Source organism: Podarcis vaucheri, assembly GCF_965113315.1.
Source record: "Podarcis vaucheri genome assembly, chromosome: 13".
Classification (NCBI taxonomy): domain Eukaryota; kingdom Metazoa; phylum Chordata; class Lepidosauria; order Squamata; family Lacertidae; genus Podarcis; species Podarcis vaucheri.
Window position 1 is genome coordinate 53,609,307 of NC_138751.1, and position 23,172 is coordinate 53,632,478.

Here is a 23,172-nt window from a genome sequence, read left to right on the forward strand (position 1 = left end):
TGTTGAAAGCCGCCCAGAGTGGCTGGGGAAACCCAGCCAGATGAGCGGGGTAGAAATAATAAATTGTTGTTGTTGTTATGAAAAGTTTTTCTATGATCCGGTTGGCCACCGTGAGAACAGAATGCTGGTTCTTGGCCTGGTTCAACAGGCTCTTAAGTTCTTGAAAGATTACTGATACAGTGGCCACATTCAGATGTTGCAGGAAGCTACGCCATGGCAACTTTGGGGCCATACTCTCACTCTTACAAGTTTGTGGTGAGATTTAAAGCTTCCAAGTTGCAGTGTGGGACAAAATGCCTTTTTCCATTTCATCTTAATATTTGTGATTTGTAGTTATGAAATAATGAAGCTAATTAGCCATTTTTGTTTTTTGTTGCTCATTTTAAAATGACTGCTATCCTCCAGATTTTGCTGGACTCGTAACTCCCATCATCCCTCACCGTTAAGAGTATTATCAATGTGTGGCAAGCCTCGGTCTTCCATATCCAGCTCTTCCACTAAGGATCTCAAGAATAATGCCATGTTATAATCACAATACCATAGATAGCATTGCTTATTGAACAGGGAAAAAAGTCTTGGCCCATTCCATGCAAGAGATTCTGAATCTGTAGAAATCAGCAGATGAAGCATGGAGCGAAGTATTATAGCCTACTAATTTCTACAAAATAAGCTACTTTGTTGAAAGCATAGGAGCCAAGGCTGGTAATAAAGTTAGCAGCTCTGCATGTTAGATATGTTCAGCTAAGAGATAGTGACTGACCCAAAGTGAGTATCATGGCTGATGTGAGAATCTGAACCAAGAACTCTTCAGTCCAAAAAAATTAGTCTACCCATGACAAAACAACTGCTGTATTGTTCTTCCTTGGCTTTTCTTTTTAGTAGCCTATCAAGAAACAAATATTTCTTCATGAAATTGTGTGTTTGTGTGTGTGTTCAAGTGTCACAAAATAGGCTCCCTTATCCAGATGCCTCTGATCTTCTATACAGGGTATATTTTGTTCTTAAGATTACCAGGTGGAAAGGTTTCAGTACATTTAATAATTCTTCAAAAGAATGAACTTGCATGATATTTTATTTAAAAGATTTAAGACACTGTCCTCACAGGTAGTTTACAAAATGTTGCAAGCAATAAAATAACCCATCAACCCATCTAATTGAAAACAGGAGCAAACTTTTTTTAAAACAACAGTGTATTACAATTAGCTAAAGGAAGACTGAAATAAAATTGTCCATGGACCACTTGAAGGCTGGCAATGATGGGCCCATGTGTATTTGCCTAAGAAGGAAGTTTAAATAATTTAGTCTGGGTTTAATCAAACATATTTCACAAGTTTTCCTCAGATAGGCTAACTTGCCAGCTGCAACTGAATGGGTAAAAAGTGCTCCTGGCCACCTATATGGCCTGCACATCTATGGACAGGAAGCTTCCCAGATTGTGTACCCATCTCCTCAGGGAGAATACAATCCCACCGAGAATAGACAAATATCCATTCATACCAGCAGTTTTCCCAACCCAGAACACATCCAGTTTATCTGGATTAAGCTTCAGCTTGTTTGCCAACATCTAGCCCCAAACTGCCTCCAGACACCTGTTTCCAGATTTCATCGGATAAACTCCACCTGCTTCAATTCTTGTTTGTAGAAACTGTTAAAGATGTGTGTGTAGTCTCCCTATCAGCTCCTGGATTAAGTTGTTGCACGTTACAGATTTCTGAACAACGAAGGCAGCAACAACTTTATAAATAGGAATGCAATCTAAAAATGAACAGTCTTCTACCCCCAAGAGGATTTGTGCTACCCCAAAGAGGATTTGTTGCATATTCAGTTTGAAAAAGGCTGTCCTGGCAAATTGCAAAGAACTGGTTCCTATTTACTTTGCATTTGGATTACCCCTGCCTTGGAACCAATCAAGAACAGATTATAGAACTTTCCCCATTATGTTGCTTTAGGGATTTAAAGGGGGAGGAGGACGGCTTTATTTTTATTTCCCAAAGTGTAAAAAGCCTCAGATTCTCAAGATTCTAGACTTGCTTCTTTCGGACAAACTAGAATAGGCTTCCTCAAACTTGGCCCTCCAGATGTTTTTGGCCTACAACTCCCATGATCCCTAGCTAGCAGGACCAGTGGTCAGGGTTGATGGGAACTGTAGTCTCAAAACATCGAGGGCTGAGTTTGAGGAAGCCTGAACTAGAACAATGGTAGTGTCAGGGTTGAGTGCATAGCTAAAACTCCACAATTATGCAACCACTGTTTCTGTGCTGGAGGTTTGGGAATTTCCAGGTTGTGGATGTTAAAAAATTTGCTGTAATAAACATATTCTTCAGTATGCCTTTAACATGACCTAAGATAACCCTTCTAAAACCCTGAACATCGCTTGTATAAATAAATAAATAAATAAATAAATAAATAAATAAAGTTCAGCCAAGTATTGTGCTATGAAACAAAAGTTTTCCAAAGTTCAGCTATATAGGTACTTAAGAGGAGGCCAAGAAGAGCCCTGCCAGTGCAGTGAAGCTTCCTGTGTCACAAATTGACACATCTGTTTCCTCCAGGAGTTTAATGGAAAGGTTAGCATCTTTGTTAGTACACTTGAGCCATTCAAAATGTTGCGCTCAAGTACACACACACACCCCACACACTGTTTATAGAGCTTGCTTGAGACAACTTTATTTCACCGCTGATGTGACTAAATCTACTAATATATTTCAGTATTTTGGCTCTCAAAGCACAAACTTTAAAAAGATAACCATTTGAAGGTAATTTAGTGATGCAACCTAAGAGGCAGTGATGTTAAAATCTCGAGAATAATCTTTTGGAGAATATTCTCAAGAATATTCTCGATTACCGGTAATGAGGTGTCTGCATTTAAAGCAGCTGTGTAGACGATACAGAATTTACAGTTTGTGGAGAATATTCTCTGGAGAATTTTCTAGCCAAGAATATTCTCATCTCACATCACTACTTAGAGGGCATTGCTTTTTAATCAAGACTCCATGAAGTTATTCTTTGCTGTCAGAAAGCACTACAGAGGACATGGAAAAGCTACCCATCACTTTGTCAGAAGTGGTCCAGTTGGATGCATAAAATAGTAAACAGTCCTTGGACCAGCTAGTTTCAAACTACAGTGGTACCTCAGGTTAAGAACTTAATTTGTTCTGGAGGTCTGTTCTTAACCTGAAACTTTTCTTAACCTGAAGCACCACTTTGGCTAATGGGGCCTCCTGCTGCCGCTGTGCCGCCGCCGTGTGATTTCTGTTCTCATCCTGAAGCAAAGTTCTTAACCTGAGGTACTGTTTCTCGGTTAGCGGAGTCTGTAACCTGAAGCGTATGTAACCCGAGGTACCACTGTATTTTGAACTGCTATTACAGTGGTACCTCGGGATGCGAACGAGATCCGTTCCGGAGCCCCATTCGCATCCTGAATAGAATGTAAGACATGCCTGCGTGTGCGCGGGTCACATTTTGCCGCTTGTGCGCATGCGTATGACATCATTTTGAGCGTATGCGCGAGCGGTGAAACCCGGAAGTAACACGCTGCGTTACTTCCAGGCTGCTGTGGAGCGCAACCCGAAAGCGCTCAACCTGAAGCACATTCAACCCGAGGTATGACTGTATTTTAAAGCGTTATTTTGAATGTGCAAATCAACATCTACATATCAGAACTGGTCGTTGTCTCGGTTCTTGGGGGGGGGGCGCTCTTCTCCAGACAGCAGTCATGGGATTGGAAATATATTTTGTCAAACAGTCCCCCTCGCAAGGGGTCAGTTTTAGGTAAGGTTTTTCTGATTATGGAGCACATGTGCTCAGGCACGACTTCGCAGCACCAAGAGGGGGTTCTGAAACAGCCCAGAGTCTGGAAGAAAAGTCCGTAGCTCTAACAAGTGAAGCATGTCCCCCCCCCCCTTGTGTTATTCAGTTAAGATTATAAGTGTACTAAGATGTCACACTGAAGAAAAAGAAGTGCTTTGAGAGGAAAGGGAATCCTTTGGCCCTCCAGATGTTCACTGCAAGTACATCTTCCCAGCTATGCTGACTGGGTCAGATGTGAATTGGAGTCTGGATGCTGGATGCAAATAAATTCAGAAATCCAAAAGGTATAATCCAGAGATTTCTTGCGCATGCTTCCACCTCTGAAGATCAGAGTTGTTCTCGCTCGCTCACTTTTTTAAAATGTGGAAGACCGGGACCAAAGCTCACAACCTGAAAGAGAGCTATTGCTGAATAAGGGAAAACTGTTGTCTAAAATGTATAAATTATTATTGGAATGGGAAACAAAAGACGAGCTGGTTAAAGCATCAATGACCCACTGAGCAATGGATATAGGGTACAATATAGAACAAAACCTCTGGGAGGAACTTTGGAAGAATGATTTGAGAGTTACTGCATGCTACATATTGAAAGAGAACTATATGAAAATGATCCATAGATGGTATTTAATTCCGAGTAGATTGGCTAAGATGTATAATTCGGAATCGGATTTGTGTTCGAAATGTAAACTTTTATCATATGTGGTGGGCATGCAAAAAAGTTTCAAAATATTGGGAAATGATATCTAATGAGATTGAAAAAAATGTTCAGAACAACTTTCCCCAAATAACCAGAAGCATTTCTTTTAGGAATTGTTCAGACAGAGGTTCCCAGGAGTCAGAAAAAATTATGTATTCAACAACAGTGGCTCAGATTTTGCTAGCTCAAAAATGGAAAATGAGGGAGGTCCCAAGCAAGGAAAACTGGCAACTCAAGATGATAGAATATGTAGTTAGCAGGCCTAACGAGCAGAGTAAGAGAGCCAGAAGAGCAGGTATTTAAAGAGGAGTGGAAATTTTTTGTCAAGTATATTGAAAACAATTCTACACAGTTGAAAACCGCTGGCAGTATTAAAGTTAAATTCAACAGTATAATAAACACCGAAGTAATGTAAGATAGGAAAATAGAATTAGAGGGATATATCAAAATATGCAGGAATGGTGGATAATTAAATGAACACTGAAAGGGGAGGGAGGGAAATCAATGAATGTATGTGTTAGAGATATCGGTTGGTTGCTCAAGAGCAATCAGGCAATATGCTGCAATAGTCTGTTTTAAAGGTTTCTTATCGGTGATAAAAACCTTTAGAATGCAGAGCGCATCAATTCCGTGTCTTGCTCATTCACTGGCAGAATCTGAGAGTGGGCGGTCCTTAAACCTTCCCCAGCAGAGTAGTTTCTTGATGCCCAGTCTGCGCCTCCCCTCTCTGCGCAGAAGCCCACTGCGCAAGGAAGGTGTGGGTAACGGGGGACCTCTCTCCTCCCCACTTTGCTCAGGCAAGGTGTCCTGGCACCGCCTTGCCACCCCCAAGCCCTGCATCTCCTCTCCACTAGAGGCATCGCTGCCTTCCTCCACTGAGGAAGTGCTGCTTCCCACGATCTTTGGGGGCTCTCTGTAATCCATCCGCCTTTCCCCCTCTCGCCCCTGAGCTGATGGCAGTTCCCCGACAGTATGGTATAATAAAAAATGTTTAATTTGAAATGTAAAATTTGTAAATTTTATAAAAATAATATATGTGTAAAAAATGTAGAATACGGACCCCCAAAAGTCCTGGTTCGTGTCCTAATCTTGGATGTTGCTCTCAGCAGCATCTTTTAACATGTTTACTTCTCTGTCTGATTTTGTGTGTGATACTGGAGTTTTTACAACTTGATTTTTTCTTCTTTTTTATGAGTGAAAGTGGACAATCTTCTAATACTTTGATTAAAATTTAGTAGGGCTGCCGGGGGCCAAACTAAATAATCACAATGGCTGGATTACAGGCCTCTTACGTATAAAACCTTTCAGTACATTAAATGGCCTGTAAACATTTTGAGTGAAACCATACATCACTCATGCGTTGTGATTTGCTAGATTGCCTGCCATTAAAAAGGGAAATGGTGATTGCTGGGCAAGGATACTTCTCCATTCTCTTGCAAGCCTGCTCCAAGTAAGTAATACGACAGAGGAAAAAACAAAAACTTTTACAGATGATTTTAGCTTTGATCCTAAACATGCTTTCTTCAAAATACTATTGAGATCAATTGATTTATTTCCAAGTAAATTAATTCAGGATAAGGGTACTTGCTAAAACATTTTTTGTAGCTGAAGTTCTCAAATGAAGCTTGTGATTCAGAAAATGTGATCTAAAGGGTATAATTTGATTACTTAGGCTGTGTTCCTTGTGAACAGTTTTATACACATTTAATAAGTTGAGAGTAGGTCCCTTTGGACTCTGGCATTATTTCTGAGTTTATGCGAAGGTTTTAGGGGAAGAAATGGAGGCAGTGAGAGATTTTACTTTCTTGGGCTCCATGATCACTGCAGATGGTGACAGCAGTCACGAAATTAAAAGACGCCTGCTTCTTGAGAGAAAAGCAATTACAAACCTAGACAGCATCTTAGAAAGCAGAGACATCACCTTGCCGACAAAGGTCTGTATAATTAAAGCCATGGTTTTCCCAGTAGTGGAAGTGAGAGCTGGACCATAATGAAGGCTGATCGCCGAAGAATTTATGCTTTTGAATTATGGTGCTGAAGGAGACTCTTGAGAGTCCCGTGGACTGCAAGAAGATCAAACCCATCCATTCTTAAGGAAATCAGCCCTGAGTGCTCACTGGAAGGACAGATCGTGAAGCTGAGGCTCCAATACTTTGGCCACCTCATGAGAAGAGAAGACTCCCTGGAAAAGACCCTGATGTTGGGAAAGATGGAGGGCACAGGGAGAAGGGGACGACAGAGGACGAGATGGTTGGACAGTGTTCTCGAAGCTACCAGCATGAGTTTGACCAAACTGCGGGAGGCAGTGGAAGACAGGAGTGCCTGGTGTGCTCTGGTCCATGGGGTCACAAAGAGTCAGACACGACTAAATGACTAAACAACAACAACAACATATGCCAAGGTTTTGGTTATTGAGGCCTGAAACATAATAAAGACTGAGCAGGATTCTGCTTCATAATGTAACATGGCTGTAGAGATCCTAGTGTCTGTTAGGGTAACCAGAATTCAAATAGGTTTGTGTGACAGGACTTGCCTTTACAGAAGCCATACTGGCTCTGCTTCACCAAGGCTTGTTCTTCATGCTTCGTTATTTTATCTTTATACTTGCCACCAGTTTTCCTAGAACAGATGTTAAGCAAACCGGCCTGTAATTTTCAGGATCCTCCTCTGGATCCCTGTTAAAAAATTAGTGTTACACTGGCCATTTCCAGTCCTCAGACATGAAGGCTGATCTGAGGGACATATCTTTGTTTGAAGACCAGCAATTTCACATGTGCTGTGGCAGACTCAGAGAGAGAGAGAGAATTTAGGTTGCCAGTGTGTACTCTGGAGCCTAGAGCTGATAAATGGGCACTTCCTCATTTCCATGTTATATAATACAGCCCTAATTAAAACCAAGACTCAAAGAAGCTTTGTGAAGTCCGGAATTCTTAATTTTGGTTCCACTAACACAAGAATATACACAATGTGCTTTGTCGCTTTCCAGAATTCCAAATTCAAAGTGAAGCTAGACTGTTCTTGGCTCAGTTGTGGTTTGTATAAATGGGTCCTGAGATGGCAGAGCCCTTTCAGCAACAGAGACTTAGATTGTTGTTCTTTGGAAAGCTTCTTCAAAAAACAATGTTAAACTGATTTTAATAAAACGTCTTTCTCAGTAACTAACTGTACTTGGACTTCACTAGGGTTGTCACCCGAAGACAGAAGGGTGGGGACTTAGCCCCCATAGAAATATTTCAAGCCGTTCTGTCGCTTTTCAGGTTTCATTATGAAAAGGATGAGTAGCCATTTTACTTCCAGAGAAGTAAATTTTAAGGAAGCAATGTGCAGGTAGTATTCTGTCCAGCTGATTAATAAGGCGTAAGCCTGTTCCACTTTCCAGTGTTCTGGCAAAGGATAGCTGGCAAGCACTTGGCACATCATTTAAAATGATTTACAAATTCATATACTTTGAACAAATTATAGAACTTTCATCTAGGTTTTTGTTGTTTTGCACTGACTCATATTAAAAGCAGATGAAGATTTTCTCCATCACTTTATCTCTGTGCCAGGAAAAGCTTCACCTGCTTAATTCTGTATATTGGGTGCATTAAAGACACAAGAGCGGGGCAGAGATAGAGACCATAGCAAGTGAATGCTACTGGTCGTGTAAGGCTTAGAAAGGCTGCCGTTGTTTTTTTGTTTGTTTGTTTGTTTGTTTTTGTACAATTATTAAAGATCTGTGAGAAGCCCCATCTTCCTGTACATCCTAGCCCTTCTCAGGCATTCTATGTAAACCAGTGTCCGAAACTAACCTGGTGCCAAGTGCATTCCGCGCCTCAAAACCATCCAGTTGCGATCAAGCAAAGATTTATTGTTGCCTTGTTTGCGCCTGACTTCTCCAGCCAATCTGTGAGAAGCCGAAGACGAGGGAGCAAGGCCGGCATGTCTGGCTGTCACATAGAAGACGGAGCAAGCTTGCTTTCTCCTGCTCTGTAGGGTACAACTCGAACCAGTGGCTTCAAGTTACAAGAAAGGAGATTCCAATGAAACTTTCTGACATTAAGAGCTGTTCAATGCTGGAACAGTCTCCCTCAGGAGGTTCTGGGCTCTCCTTCCGTGGAGGTTTCTAAGCAGAGGTTGGATGGTCATCTGTCGTGGATGCTTGAGCTGAGATTCCTGCACTGCAGGGGGTTGGACTAGATGACCCTATGGGTCGCTTCCAACTCTACCCTTCTGTGGTTGCCCTTTAATCTTCCTGCCACACTTGCCACTGGCTCCTGTCACACCCTTTGAGAACCTCTACTGAAGCAGCAGGTAGTTTCCCCTTCCCACCTGCTTTCTTTCCAGTAGAATCTCCTGAATTTCTTAAGGCTTTTAATTTTTTTAAAAATTAACCATGATTGTTTCTGCCTTAGCCTCAAGAACTCTGAAGCACAATTGGTAGAATTCAGTGCGGCCAATCTGTCTGTGGATTTATTTTTGCTTCAGCAGAGGCATCCACTAGGAGAAATGGAAATGGATATGTCAATTCCCCTTTCCCGTTGCAGCCACCCTCCCAAAATCTGTCCCAGAGGGTTGGGGGACCTTCGGGAATAGTGTGGGCTGCAGAGACAAGAGGGAGTAAGAGAAAATTGTCTCTCTTCCTCTTGCATTGGTAGACATCCCCATTGCTCTAGAATGAAAGCACTGAATTTCACTCCATATTTTGAAACACTCTAGCCGTGCTCACTTTCCCCCCAACACTTGACTTGCACTGTCTCTGTAAATTTGATGGTCCACAAATTATGTATTTCTGCACATAAATTGGGTCAATATTAGTCACAACAAGCAGACCAGTGTAAGTGGCTTGTGAGCAGAACCTACAGCAGGTAAACGGGCGTGGTGGGCTGGGGAGCTGTGAAGTCATGTTTTTGCTCACTTGTGTGTTTCCTTCTCAAACCTGACAAATCTTTTCCCCCCCAGAATACCAGTGCAGAGACAGTGACTGAAAACAAAACTGTGACCACAGATCCCAGTACAGGGCCAGTAGAAACATCTATAAAACCATTGCCTTTTAAGTCTCCAAGCTTCGTCGTAAGTATATAGTTATACACGCTTAATATTTTATCCACCATGACGCTAGTCTTGAAACTTTCCAGATATGAGGCATACTGTATATTTTGCCCACTTAAATGTATATGCCCAACGTACTCCCCCCCGTCCTCCCCTTTCCACACTACTTTTTCTTGTTCTCTCCTCCTTTTTTGGTTGCTGTTTTTCTTCTTTCCTCCATTTATTTATTTGTTTGTTTATTTTTAAAATTCAAGAGCTGGTCATCGCAAATAAATGCTGAAACAAGCTGCTTTTACCTGATACCTGAATGCCACCAGGGCTAGCTGGATCTCCAAGGCAGGGAGTTGAATAGGCTGGGTGCCACAACAAAGAAGGCCTTTTCTACCATACCCACCAACCTAGGAGCCGGCAGACTACGGTCTGCGGGCCGGATCAGGCCCAGTTGCCCTCAGGATCTGGCCCATGGGAGAAGCTCCCTCCACCGTGTGTGCGCACAGTCCAGCCTGCCGCAAGGTCTGGGGGACAGTGAACCGGCCCCCTCCAAAAAAAGTTTGCTGACCCCTGCACCAACCTAACCTGAATAAGTTGGCAGAGTCATGTGGGCGTAGACTGTATCCAAGTTCCATCCATTTGGGGTTTCAAAAGTAATAACTAGCAGTTTGAATTGACCTCTCAAAGAGCAGAACCCAGCAAAACCTGTCCAATTATGGACTCGTGAAAAACAGGCTTTTGCATCAGGTGAGAAAATTCCAAACACTTTTCAAAGGTGAGTTCACAAAGAGTTTGTTACAGTAATCCAGACTTGATATAACTAAGGCATCTGTGAGCTCTGCTTGAACCACTTTCACCAGGAATAGACAGAGTTGGGTACACCAACCCAAGTTATGGAAAAGTGGGTACACTTTCATACCCAGATCCAGGAGCACTCCAAACTGTGAACCTGATTCTTCAAGGAGAATGCAACACTGCCCAAAAGAGCCTATATAAACCACTGGTTTCTTGTTTTTATTAACATATGGGGTTTTATTCAACTAACCTTTACTCAGAGTAGACCCACTGAAATCAATGATCATGGCCAATTTAAGTCCATTGATTTCCTTGGGACTGCTCTGAAATAAAGTTAGCTTGCTAGGCCATGTCCATTCCTGACCTTGAGTCATTGGCTTCCCTGGCGAGTGGTGGAAATAGGCAGCCCAATGTCTACACTCTGCAGTTTTTGCTAGTTACATTAATTAATTTTAGATGCACATGTAAAAAAAATTAAAAGGGGGGGGCAATGTTGTAGGTTGCGCCTAGGAATAGGTCCCAGGTCTAAAAACTGAAAATGCAAGACTGTTCTTACCAATAGTACACTGCTGCATTAACAACACTGGATAGTATTCAACTAAGTCCTTCTCAGATCCATTGAAATTACTGAACCTCAGTTAGTCATCATGGTTGTTAACTTCAATGGATCTAGTAGGACTAGCATTGAATACCACCCACGGGATTGTACTCAGGCTTCCTTTATTTGAAGAAAAATAACGTTTCCATATAACTTTTCTCATTAAAAGTCTATTTCTCCATTTTATTCATTTTATCCAAGCACACTAGTTTCGGTGCAGGTCAAAATGTCCTCCTGTTGGTTGATGCTTAACAAATGTTGTTCATTTTCTGCCTAACTTCAGATAAATGGATGGAACAATTTTAGTAGCAATTCAGTCCAGCAATGAAATGCTACGTTGAATGTATTAATAGTGCATTTGTTTGTAAACCCACTTTTAACCATTCCAGCACTCTGGCATTGGTGGAGCTGCAGCTGGCAAGAAGAACAGAACCTGGAAGAACCTGAAACAAATCCTTGCATCAGAAAGGGCATTGCCATGGCAACTCAATGATCCAAGCTGTAAGCTGCTTAGATGCTTTCCATGTATTTATAAATAACAGCTTTCTTGAAAATACACCTAAATTGTTTTCTCTGCATGAGATAGATTGTGACCAAGTTTACCTATGCAATTAAAGATCAGGTGGGCATTTTTCACCATAAAAAGGAAAGGCACATGAATGAAATGACATGGAACTGGGGTATAAATTACCTGCAAAGGATGAGAAATGTGAATGCAAATAGCACAGCTTCACTTGGGACTGTCCACTGCTTTCTCTGTGTGTGTTACAGTGCCATCCTGTGCATGTCTGCTCAGAAGTAAGTCCTACTGAGTTCCTGTGTGAATTCAGTCTGCATATAACACAATTGGCACCTTTTAAAAAAAGTCAGTCTTTCATAGTTGTCAATAGATCCATTCTCTACTAGCTGTAATAGCAAAATACTTAGGACAGATAACAAGATCACATCATTGTCATGGCTATCTAGTTAACTTCCACAGGCAACTGGCTGGCTGCTGTAGGAAACAGAATATGGGAATTGTGTAACCTTGATCTAATTTGAGAATGCATATTCTCGAGAAATTAAGTTTTGCAAACCATACACCTTGAGTTTTCAGCCTAACAACTTTGTGTGAAGAGATTCTTTGAATTAACAATGAGGTGGTGTGCACATTTCAGTTGCAGCATTTTGGCAAGCCTCTAGTGTTCTGGTGCCCATACTTGTCCGCAGTACCTTGATAGTGCAAACATTTAAAAAATCAATGCAGGGCACTGACTTTCAGGCTTCTTGCCATCATGGAACTCTTTCCACAAATATTTTTCCGCCAAGGAACTCTGAAGAATCCCAGAATATTCTGGTTTGTGTTCTAGGGTGCACACTCAATTCATAGGAGACCTGCCTAGGGATTATTGAGCCTATGGAATCTCAGAAGCACATTCTCATATTCCCTAGAGGCTGTGCATTTCATGGTGTGGCTGGTATTCTCAGAAAACTATATTTTACAAGACCGATGATGGCAGACAATCTTCAAGAAATCCCTGATAAGCAGTCAGTGACCCCCAGACTTCCTAGAAACACTACTGAACTAGAGTGGTAACAGCCAACCCAACCCTAAGTATTTCTTGCAAGACTTCCCAATTAACTTGGTGTGACCTAAAGCATAGAGACATAAGAAAAGAAAAGAAAGAAAATGTGTGTTTCTCAAAGGAGAGCCATTGCTCTATTGTAGACCATCTGACTTAGATGTAGAGGGTTCTGGGTTCAGTCTTTGGCACCTTCCAGTAGAGATAGGAAATATTTCCTGGCTGAAACCCCGGAGAAGTGCTGTAAGTAAGTGTGGACAGTTTTGAACTAACTGGATTTGGTATAAAGCACCTTCCCTTGATCTGTGTTCAGAACATGGGCTAAGAAATGTGCTAAGAAAATGCAAGCAAAAAGGACTGTAGCTGGAAACCAAGCAGTGCTGATACAACTTTGGTCAGGAGGTTATGTGAGCTAGCGTCTTACTTTGGATGTAATGCTACGCCTCTGCAATACTATATTTATTTTATTTACAAATGTATAATACCCTGTTCTTTGTCAGATACACTCAGACTTATAGCTGGACTGGATGTTATGGCTGCAGAGTAACTCACAACATGATGATGGTCCCAACTCATGCGGTGAGTTACTCTAATGATGTGGCAGCGGAGAGGATTAGTCCTGTGGGAGTGGCCACTTCCCCATGGGGACAGTAACATCTCCATTAACTCCCAGTGTAAAACGTAGCCCCTTTAATATTTTTTGCAGCCACTTAATTAGGATTAAAGGAAAGTGGCAGTAGAAGGCTGGCACTTTATTAGACTTTAATTCTTTGCGCAGAAATAAATGTGCCGCTAAGTGTTTTTCAGCATGCTGGCCTTAGCCTGGTGTGTTCCTAGTGCCTTGTAGCTGGCAACCTGCTGATGATGCTATTTCTACTGCATTCTCTGGTTTCAGAAATAAATTTGCATATATTAGAAAGGTGGTTAGAAAGCAAACAGTTGAAGGGTGTAAAAACATCTGCTCAAGAGTATTTTTCAGAAGATATTCATGCCATACATAATGATTAAAAGAAGCTGATCTGCTAACTTGGAAATGCTTCAGCCATAAAATCTGTACTGAAATCATCTGAGAGGAAGCGAGCTACAAAGACAGAAAATAGCTTTGTGGTGAATATATGCTGAAATTAAGGATATTTTAAAGCACTTTGCCTGTAGAAATGTTTGCTTGTGGCAGTGTTTGCTATTACTCCCCAAGCAGCTCCAGTGACTAGGAATTTCCAACTCCTCATTTAAGCATTCACACAATTTTCTAGGTCATTGACCAGGCTTAAAGTGGTACACGCTTAAAGATTTATCTGATTTAAAAGATTAGTGTATGCTCTCTCCACGCACCCTGGATTATATTAGTCTTGAGCAATGTTTGTGGTCTTATAATATGAGAGGCATATGCCAAAGGCTGTGTTTTTCATATATAATGCTGATGAACCTGCAAGCTACAGGGTGTTCAAAAAATAACTATACACCTTGGACAATGTAATATAGTAGGTCTATGGTTACTTTTTGAACACCCTGTATTTGCAATATATAACAGCAATTTCTCCCAGCCAGTTGCCTACATTTAGGTTCCACTTTCAGATCTGGAGACTAAACTGTTCCTCTGATCTATCACCAGAGATCTGCACCAATAGTTGGTACAAAGGCACATACATTTCCCTTCTGTGTCAAATGTCCTATTGAATGCATCTTTCAATGTGACTAGAGATGGATATCAACATCCGAGGTCACAGGTCATTGTGCATAACTAATTGCCCACATGGGTGGCGCTGTGGTCTAAACCACTGAGCCTCTTGGGCTTGCTGATCAGAAGGTAGGCGGTTCAAATCCCCGCGATGGACTGAGCTCCCGTTGCTCGGTCTCAGCTCCTGCCAACCTAGCAGTTCAAAAGCATGGCAGTGCAAGGAGATAAATAGGGACCGCTCCGGCAGGAAGGTAAACGGTGTTTCCTATACAAGATCTCAAAGTAGCTGTTTTACTACAAAGGAATTTCAGAAATAGACTGGAAAGAGAAGCTGCTGAATTGCAACTCATTACCAAACTTAAAACCATGGAGAGACCTGGTCTGAACAAAGACATTGGATTCTTATCTCATTATACATGACTAAGCCATTTCTCACCTTCTCACCCCTTGCCTTTTCCTGTAAGACCTATTACAGTCGTTAAGAGTCGTCAACAGGCTCATCTCAGCTATCTGCCAATCTCCCATTCCCACCACCCTTCTGAGTAATACCCCTCCCCACCTTCTCACTATATAAAAGGGTCTGGCAACTTCTGTTTCAGTGTATCTGAAGAAGTGTGCATGCACACGAAAGCTCATACCAAGAACTAACTTAGTTGGTCTTTAAGGTGCTACTGGAAGGATTTTTTTTATTTTAGGTAACTTAATGTAATTGGGAGTTCCAGGCGCAAGGGAGAAAAGGTGGTCATTTGAGAGATTGCGTGATCAGTCCTATATGTTTCTACTCAGAAGTCTCATAGAATGGAGTGAGGCTTATTTATAAGTTAACGGGTATAAGATTGCACCCTAAGAACTTTGGATGACTGGGGATGGAGCTGGAGAGCAAAGGTCCTGGGCAGCGATACATCAGTTTGTGTGGGTGGAGAGAAAAGGCTGAGAGGCAACACCATGACGTATTTGAAGCTGCAAATAAGTATGTGCTAGATGTGGGAGTGAAAGAGAAAGTTTGTGTGGGGATTTTAAAAGAGGCACCATGTAGTCTGTGATGCCACATCTGGAGCAAAATCACTATTTAAGACAATAATTTGAGTAATGTCAGCATTTAATTTGGTTTAGTACTTGCTAGTGGTGTGCTTCACATTGTTTCACTAGGCAATGCAACCTGACTCTTCCATGCTTAAAAAAGGTAAATGATCCCTGACAGTTAAGTCCAGTTGCGAACGACTCTTGGGTTGCAGTGCTCATCTTGCTTTACTGGCCGAGGGAGCCGGCGTTTTCCGCAGACAGTTTTTCCGGGTCATGTGGTCAGTTCTGGCGAACCAGAGCAGGGCACGGAAACGCCGTTTACCTTCCCGCTGGAGCAGTACCTATTTATCTACTTACACTTTTTGGTGTGCTTTCGAACTGCTAGGTTGGCAGGAGTTGGGACCGAGCAACGGGAGCTCACCCCGTCGCAGGGATTCGAACCGCCGACCTTCTGATTGGCAAGCCCAAGGCTTAGTAGGGATTAATGCTTTCTGCAAATGCATTCAAGCTGACAAAGCTAGTGTGCTCTGCATGTGAACAATGTCCTGCCATCACTGCCACTAGCCTCTCTCTCGATTAAGGGTGTGGATTCTCAGGGACTGGAAACAGGACTCAAGTCAAATTGATGGAATGATTCTAGTCAGGCCTCAGGCCCAAGAATTTGTAAATTAAGAACTGCTTTCCAAAAAGAGGTTAAACGAAGAATTGAATGCTTCTTTCTCTCTTTCTGGCACACCTCCAGATTTCAGCATAGATGCTCCTCCTTCCTTTAAACCAGCCAAGAAATACTCTGATATTTCAGGACTTCCTGTAAGTATTTTTCTTTTCATATTTCTTTGATTGGCTTTGGTCTTACTCTGTCCTTATTCAAACTCCTGCACAGAGGGATAGTCCTAAATAGCAGTAACAAGTTCTCCCTGTTCTGGGGAATCCTGTAGTACTTTTGGACACTTATCCTCAATTGGGAGAATTGTAAAGGCAGACAAGCCTCTTGGAAAAACCAACCTGTCACTGCAAATCTTCTTCAAAGTATAACCAAAGGACAGCATTGGCTGGGCTGTATGGCACACACTGTCAGTTCACCCAGAACAATGGTGAGGTCCAGCCAGTCTGCCTAGTATTTTTAGGAACTGATTATTTACCCTAAAACATGCCCCAGTGCTCTCTACAACACACTTGCATTCTCTGCAGGTGGAAAGTTTAAAGAAAAAAACTACTCTGGCTGTACAATAAAACACACATTTAACAATTTGCCTCAAGACAGTAGGGCCCATGATCTGTTATTTAACTCCTATTTACTGTATTTTTTGCTCTCTAAGACTCACTTTTTCCCTCCTAAAAAGTAAGGGGAAATGTGTGTGTGTCTTATGGAGCTAATGCAGGCTGCGCAGCTATCCCAGAAGCCAGAACAGCAAGAGGGATTGCTGCTTTCACTGCGCAGCAATCCCTCTTGTTGTTCTGGCTTCTGAGATTCAGAATATTTTTTTCCTTGTTTTCCTCCTCCAAAAACTAGGTGCGTCTTATGGTCTGGTGCGTCTTATAGAGCAAAAAATACGGTAGTTCCTTTCAGAGTAAATCCCTTCCCCCAGGTGGCTTACAGAAGATAATTAGTTTCATGTAAATACAGGATAATTTAGTTTCATATTTATTTATTTTCAGCATTTAAATCCTGCCCTTTATGCTTTCATGATGGCCTAAAAAAAATCAGTTCTAAGACAGTTCCTGCCCTTAGGCTCACAATTTTAAAATATACGATGAAGAGAAAGGACTCTATGGGCGTCTTACCCATAGAGGCAAGTGGCGCGGGGCACCAGGGTGCAAAGTTCTGGAGGGTGCCAGGAAAGAGGAGGAGGCTGGGCGCAGCGCCTCCTGGCATCAGCTTGCCGCCCTCGCCTGCCTCGCTGAAGCAGCGCTGCGGCCAGAGCCTCCGCCTCTTCCCCGCTGGAGGAGCTGCCCTCCAGCCGCTACTTGCCTCCTCCAGCTTTTCAAAGCTGCCGCCGCCGCCGTAAAAAGGACGTCAGCTCTGGGAAACGGGTGTGTGTGTGCCGGAGGGATCTTTGCACCACGGCGCTGGATATACTTAAGATGGCCCTGAAAAGACTGCATAGCAGGAGAAAAAAGGAAGCTCAAGCAAAATTTCTTAGAGTTGCAGCCAATGTCATGGCGATTTTCGACAGTCTTGTCCTTGATAAAGATCAATCCCTCCCTTAACCCCCCCCCCCCGATTCAGAGCTGGTGACCCCAGGCATCAGGTTCTGCCCACCTTTGACGTCACGCAGCGGGAAGGGACCTCTGGTAGCCTTTTGAGACCTGCCTTTGTAGGTTCAGGCCAAAATTCCTACCTAGGAGAACAGCTCAGCCCCTCCCTTGAATTGGATGAGTCCTGTTTCGCTAAGGAAACTGTCGCAGGTGTAAACACACCTTATGCCTTTTTTTCTGGCTGTTTCGAAACTGGGAAATTCAAAAGGACAGTTGCCAGAAACGAACCAATATAGTTACTTTCATGGAGTGCTTTCTAAGGGTTAAAAAGGTAAAGGACCCCTGACAGTTAAGTCCAGTCGTGAATGACTCTGGGGTTGCAGTGCTCATCTCGCTTTACTGGCCGAGGGAGCCGGCATACAGCTTCTGGGTCATGTGGCCAGCATGACTAAGCTGCTTCTGGCGAACCAAAGCAGCACACAGAAACGCCGTTTACCTTTCTGCCAGAGTGGTACCTATTTATCTACTTGCACTGCGTGCTTTCGAACTGCTAGGTTGGCAGGAGCAGGGACCGAGCAACGGGAGCTCACCCCGTTGCAGGGATTCGAACCGCTGACCTTCTGATCAGCAAGCCCTAGGCTCTGTGGTTTAGACCACAGTGCCACCCGGGTGCTAATTATGTGTACTTAGTAAAATGCTGTTCCCTAGGACTCTTTAATTGTACATTTTTAGACATAGTGTGCAAGTCGTTCTCTAAGAGGTTCAGTTTTCCAGTTCTTTTGGGGGGGAAAGCTTAGGAAACGAGTGTTCAGACACATACATAATTGTTTCATAGCCATATGCTGTGGTGTACTTTATAGAAAGTACCTCAAGGAGCTTAAGAGCTAAAAGCAGACAGAAAAACAACAGAAGAAAGGTAGGAAAACAGAGTTATGGGTAAATGAGGAAAAAATATGTGACCATAGGTAAAGCCATCTTGAATCTTTTTGGGGTATAAGGCAGGATAGACTTTTATTTAGTAAATGCAATAAAATAAAGGTATCAAGAAATCCCTTTATTTTATTACATTTACTAAAAAATGTCTACCTGTAATTCAAGCCTGTGGGGTAGGCAGACTTCTGGTTTACCTTCAGAAAGCTCACACTGTCTGTCATTTTGCCTCTAAGTCTAGGGAGTTCTGAATGTGTGCCACATGAAGTAACACAAAGATTACCAAAAACACCCTACAGCAAAAGGAATGTTTGCTTTTTGTTCCATTTTGGCTCTTTTTAATTTTCTAGGGAGTTTTTCCTTTTACCTTCTAAGTCTACCTTGTAGCACTGCCTATATTGTTGCGGGTGGAAGAATCCTCTTGCCTCTAATAAGAGCTCTCAGCATCACCTCTTTCATTTAAATAACTGGATTAGTGGGTGGTGGTGGTGGTGGTGTTTTTAAAAAAACAGCTAGAGATCTTCAAAGGAAGCCCTAAATTCGACTTTGCAACTACTTCCTAATGTAAGGTGCAAAAGGGATAATGTAAAAATCTAAGATGCTCCTTGTCTTCACAGTGGCATCCTCACTTGTCCTGGTTGAAGCTGTGGTTGCATACTTCTGTAAAGAGTCTTGATCATTAAAATGGAGAAGGCAGTGAACATTTTCATCCAGATGCTGTTTGTAATTTTTAAACCAGCATTTGGAAATGGTTGGGGCCTGCAGAGGAGGGGATCCTGCACTGCCACATGATCTGCATGTAGGGATCTCTGGTTTGGTTCCTCCAGGAGCAGAACTGGGAAAAACTCTAGCCTGAGAAGTTGGATACTGGCAGAGAAGCCAGGGCTGGGCTAGAGGGACCAGTGGCCCATTTGACCAGGGCCATCTTAAGCATATGTCAACCTTTTTTTAGGGAGGGAACACCAGCAGCGGTGGAGGAAGCCTCTTGGGACAGAACAGCGCTGCTGGTGACGCGCCCAGCTTTGCGGGGCTGGAGGAGGCGGGCAGCAGCTGGAGGGCGGCTCCTCCAGCGGGGAAGAGGTGGGGGCTGGACACGGCACCTCCCGGCTTAGCTGGCTGCTTCGTGCCACAGTGGCCATGGCAGGCGGAGGCTCCAGGAGTGGTGCTGCTTCAGCGCGGCATGGCGGAGGCAGGCGAGGGCAGCGAGCAGGCCGGGGAGCCGGCCCCGTGGAGATCCGCAGCGCCTGATGCCCGGCTCAAAGACGGCTAGCAGGAGGGGTGGCGCACATACCTGCGCCTCAACCTGCTAGGTGAGCGAGCACGCCGAGCGAGTGGGCCTGTACCAAGTGAGCAAGGGTGCGTGTGCCCCTCCCGCCGAGTGTTGCCTCAGTTTTTAGCCTTCTGGCCCCCCACAGAATTTAGTGCCTACAAGCTAAAAGGGGAAAAACCGAGCCAACGCTCAGCGGGAGCGGCACACGCGCACTCAGCGCACTCGTTCGGTGTTCCACGGACTCTCAGCTGGCGCCCTCCAGAACTTGGCGCCCCGCACCACTAGCATCTATGAGTAAGACAGCCCTGCATTTGACACAGTTTAAGGCAGCTTCGTTTGCAGCATGTCCAGCTGTTACTTTTGGTCCTTGCATAAAGGTGTCCATCAGTTCTGCTACTTTCCAGAACTTCACGGCACAGGCAGTTCTCAACAAGGATGTGGAGTAGCCCATCTGCCAGAGGCGTGCAGAGGAGCTGATGGGAGCCCCCATCTATAGTGTTCCAGGGCTACACTAGAAAAGCAACGTCCATTGCAATGGGCCCACCCCTGAGGTTGGGGCGGGCTCAGTGCGCTTCCTAAATCGAAAGGGGTGGATCATGCAAAGTATTAGCTTTTGCCTCAGCATGTCATCATTTTTTAATATTGTCATTCTGCAGCCATCATATTAAAACAAGAGTTTCATTTAGGGGCTGCATTTGCACTTTTTAGATTTCTCTTGAAATTTAAAAGATGAGCCGCTGGTCATATTAATGCAACAGAAATTTCATTCAACGCTGGAGGTGGGGAGAATTAAGTGCTCAAACATCTGCCTCCTTTTAAAGACAAACAGCCCTGTTGCTATAGCAACAAAGATAATTATATATAGCTCAGCTCTGTCTGTGGTCTTCACCCTAAGCTTACAGAAGTGTAAGACTTTTTCTCATCAAAGTACAGTGTTACTTTATCTAACTTATTGTATAATTTGGGAGTGAAATTTATATATTCCACTGTAATTTATATAACCCCATTGCAGTTTTGCTGGTATGCAGCAATGTCTCAGTGTCTTATTTCCTAAGATGAAGAATATGAATTGAAGATAAGTTAAGGCCACACAGTTTTTGCATTGCTGTTGTAAATTTATCTAGATAGTTTTAAATAGAAAATATTGCTGCTGGAATATCTCTCTAGGCATCCATCAGTGTCTAAATGTTTCTCCAGGAAGAATCAGGAACTCCACCAGGCATAACACTCAAATCACAAAGTTATATTGTGGGTTGATTTGCCTCCTCTCACACCACTGATGGAAAACTTGACACAAGACTATAATAGCCATTGAGAGACCCATCTTCCTCCATGAATTTGTCCAGTCCCTTTTAAAAACTGCCTCAATTCCATTGTTAATTATATACTATCTGAGGAAGTACTTATTTTGTCTATCTGGATCCGACAGCCAATCAATTTCATTGAATTTTATAGACCACAACTAAGCTTCAAGTCTTGTGTCAGGTTTTCAGGCTGCTAAATGGAACCTCCATACCCAGAAGAAATAGACCTTCTGAATACCAGTTCTTGTTGGGCAAATGATCTTTATTTTATTTTCTTACATTTATAATCCTACCTTTCTTCCGTCATGGAACCCAAGGCAGCCTATATGTGGTTCTCCAGTGCTTACCCACCCAGGGTGGTTTGCTGGCACTCGCTGAATGTTGCTGTTAGACCAGGGGTCAGCAACCTTTTTCAGCCATGGGTCCCACAGACCATGTGGTCCCTCAGACCATGTGGTGGACCGGACTATATTTTGAAATAAAATAAATGAACAAATTCCTATGCTCCACAAATAACCCAGAGATGCATTTTAAAGAAAAGGACACATTCTACTCATGTAAAAACATGCTGATTCCCGGACCCTCTGCGGGCCGGATTGAGAATGCGATTGGGCCGCATCAGGCCCCCGGGCCTTAGGTTGCCTACTCCTGTGTTCGACAATCCCATGAAGTCTGTTAATTCAGAAATCTAGCTCTGCAGATTAGCTGTGAGAAAGGAATGCTGATGAGCATTCAGAAAGTAAGCTTGTAGGTGTACATTGTCAGACCTAGTTCTTCTAACTTCCTGTAATAGGTATGAGCTACTCGTGCGTAAGCTGGTGCCTTTCTCGGTTAATTTGCCTTGTTAAACCTTTCTGACTGCACAGCCCCTTCTCACCGTGGCTGCATCAGTCACTGGCAGAATCCGTCAGTGGGCATTTCTTGAACCTCTTCCAACATAAAAGTTGTTTGACACCCAGTCTCCTCCTCCTCTCACTGCGCGGGAGTCTTCTGCGCAGGGAAGGCGTGGGTAGCGGAGGACCTGGGCTCTCCTCACTGATGTCCAGTGAAGAGTCCTGGAGCCCTCTCTCCAATTCCCCCGTCTGCCCCCCTTTATCCCTGGTGTTGCGCTGATTGGCTTCCCCCTCTACTGAGCTGTTTCTCCCCCTGGTGCTGGGTCCTTCGCCAGCATCATCTGGGAGCCTCCCCTTCGCCTCTCCCTCCAATGGCAGTTCCCTGACACTTCCCATCCATTTGTTGTTGTAACCTGCCTTACATAATACAATTAAATATCTTGCCTGTTTATATGTTATTTATTGACATGGTTCTCTAAAGGGAGGAGATCACAGAAATGCAGTTATTTGGGTTCACTGTCAACAGTGTTTGTTTCTTTAGCTGTTGGTGGAAATTAACATTTCACAAGTAAACCACATAAAGAACTATTTAACTGCTAGGAATCTGGATGAGCAACACCATGGTGACCAGTCATTTCCTTTTGCTCTTTACATCGTGTTTTGTGATCTTGAAATAATTATGATTTCAAAAGCTGTGCTAAAGTTGCAAAAATGTATTCAAGAATATCGCCATCATTTTATTAAGGAGACAATGTGCCTTTTTAGGGCAAACAATGGGTGGGGGGAACCATTTCCATAGTGCCCTGATTGTATATTTCAGAGGGAGAAGTGGCTGGGGCTAGCCTGCTAGTTTAGTTGGACCTTTGCTTTAATTCATTATGGTGTGACCAGCATATTTTCACCTGTTTTAAAAGTGTGTGTGTTTTCACAATTTTCAGCTCAGATGTTTGTGTGTGTTCTTCTTTTAGGCAAACTACACTGACCCACAGAGCAAACTGAGATTTAGTACCATTGAGGAGTTTGCCTACATTCGGATGCTTCCTTCTGATGTTGTTATGGGTTACCTCACTCTAAGGAAAGCATCAACTGTGGTTCCCTGAGAAGAGGAAACAAAAGCCAAAGCCTTGGGAATCACTGTGCATTTGTGTGTATATAATAGGTCAAAGTTCTTCAAAATAAAATATGAATTATAATTATTGATTTAACCTTGATGCTTATATTTCCTTTGTAAACAATTTGAGCAATGTATCATTGTATTGGAGCCACACTTACAATATTCCACATTTTATACATTCAGTACTTTTCTTCCAAGGTTTTTTTATTTCTGGGTGTTAGTTTTGGCTTCTTACATTTTTCTCTTGAAGCGTCTTGACGTGACCTATATTTTTCATGAGATACGCTGCTGTCTTACATCTCTGAAGGCACTGGCCAATAGGAAAACTACCTAAAGAA

General features: G+C 43.0%; 1 protein-coding gene and 1 long non-coding RNA gene across 2 annotated transcripts in view; both read left to right on the forward strand.

The window, feature by feature from the left end:
* The window catches only part of INO80C (INO80 complex subunit C), a 26,606-nt gene extending 3,681 nt beyond the window's left edge, over positions 1–22,925 (forward strand). Inside the window, exons 2-5 of the mRNA XM_082195150.1 lie at positions 9,448–9,558; positions 11,311–11,422; positions 15,927–15,994; positions 22,689–22,925. Of these exons, the coding sequence (XP_082051276.1) occupies positions 9,448–9,558; positions 11,311–11,422; positions 15,927–15,994; positions 22,689–22,820 (423 nt within the window). The 3' untranslated portion in view covers positions 22,821–22,925. The remainder of the gene's footprint in view (positions 1–9,447; positions 9,559–11,310; positions 11,423–15,926; positions 15,995–22,688) is intronic.
* On the forward strand, positions 18,248–22,681 carry LOC309516421. The gene is made up of 3 exons (XR_014212903.1): positions 18,248–18,299; positions 20,596–21,657; positions 22,099–22,681. It is a non-coding gene; the product is annotated as an uncharacterized lncRNA (long non-coding RNA).
* Positions 22,926–23,172: the final 247 nt, after the last annotated feature.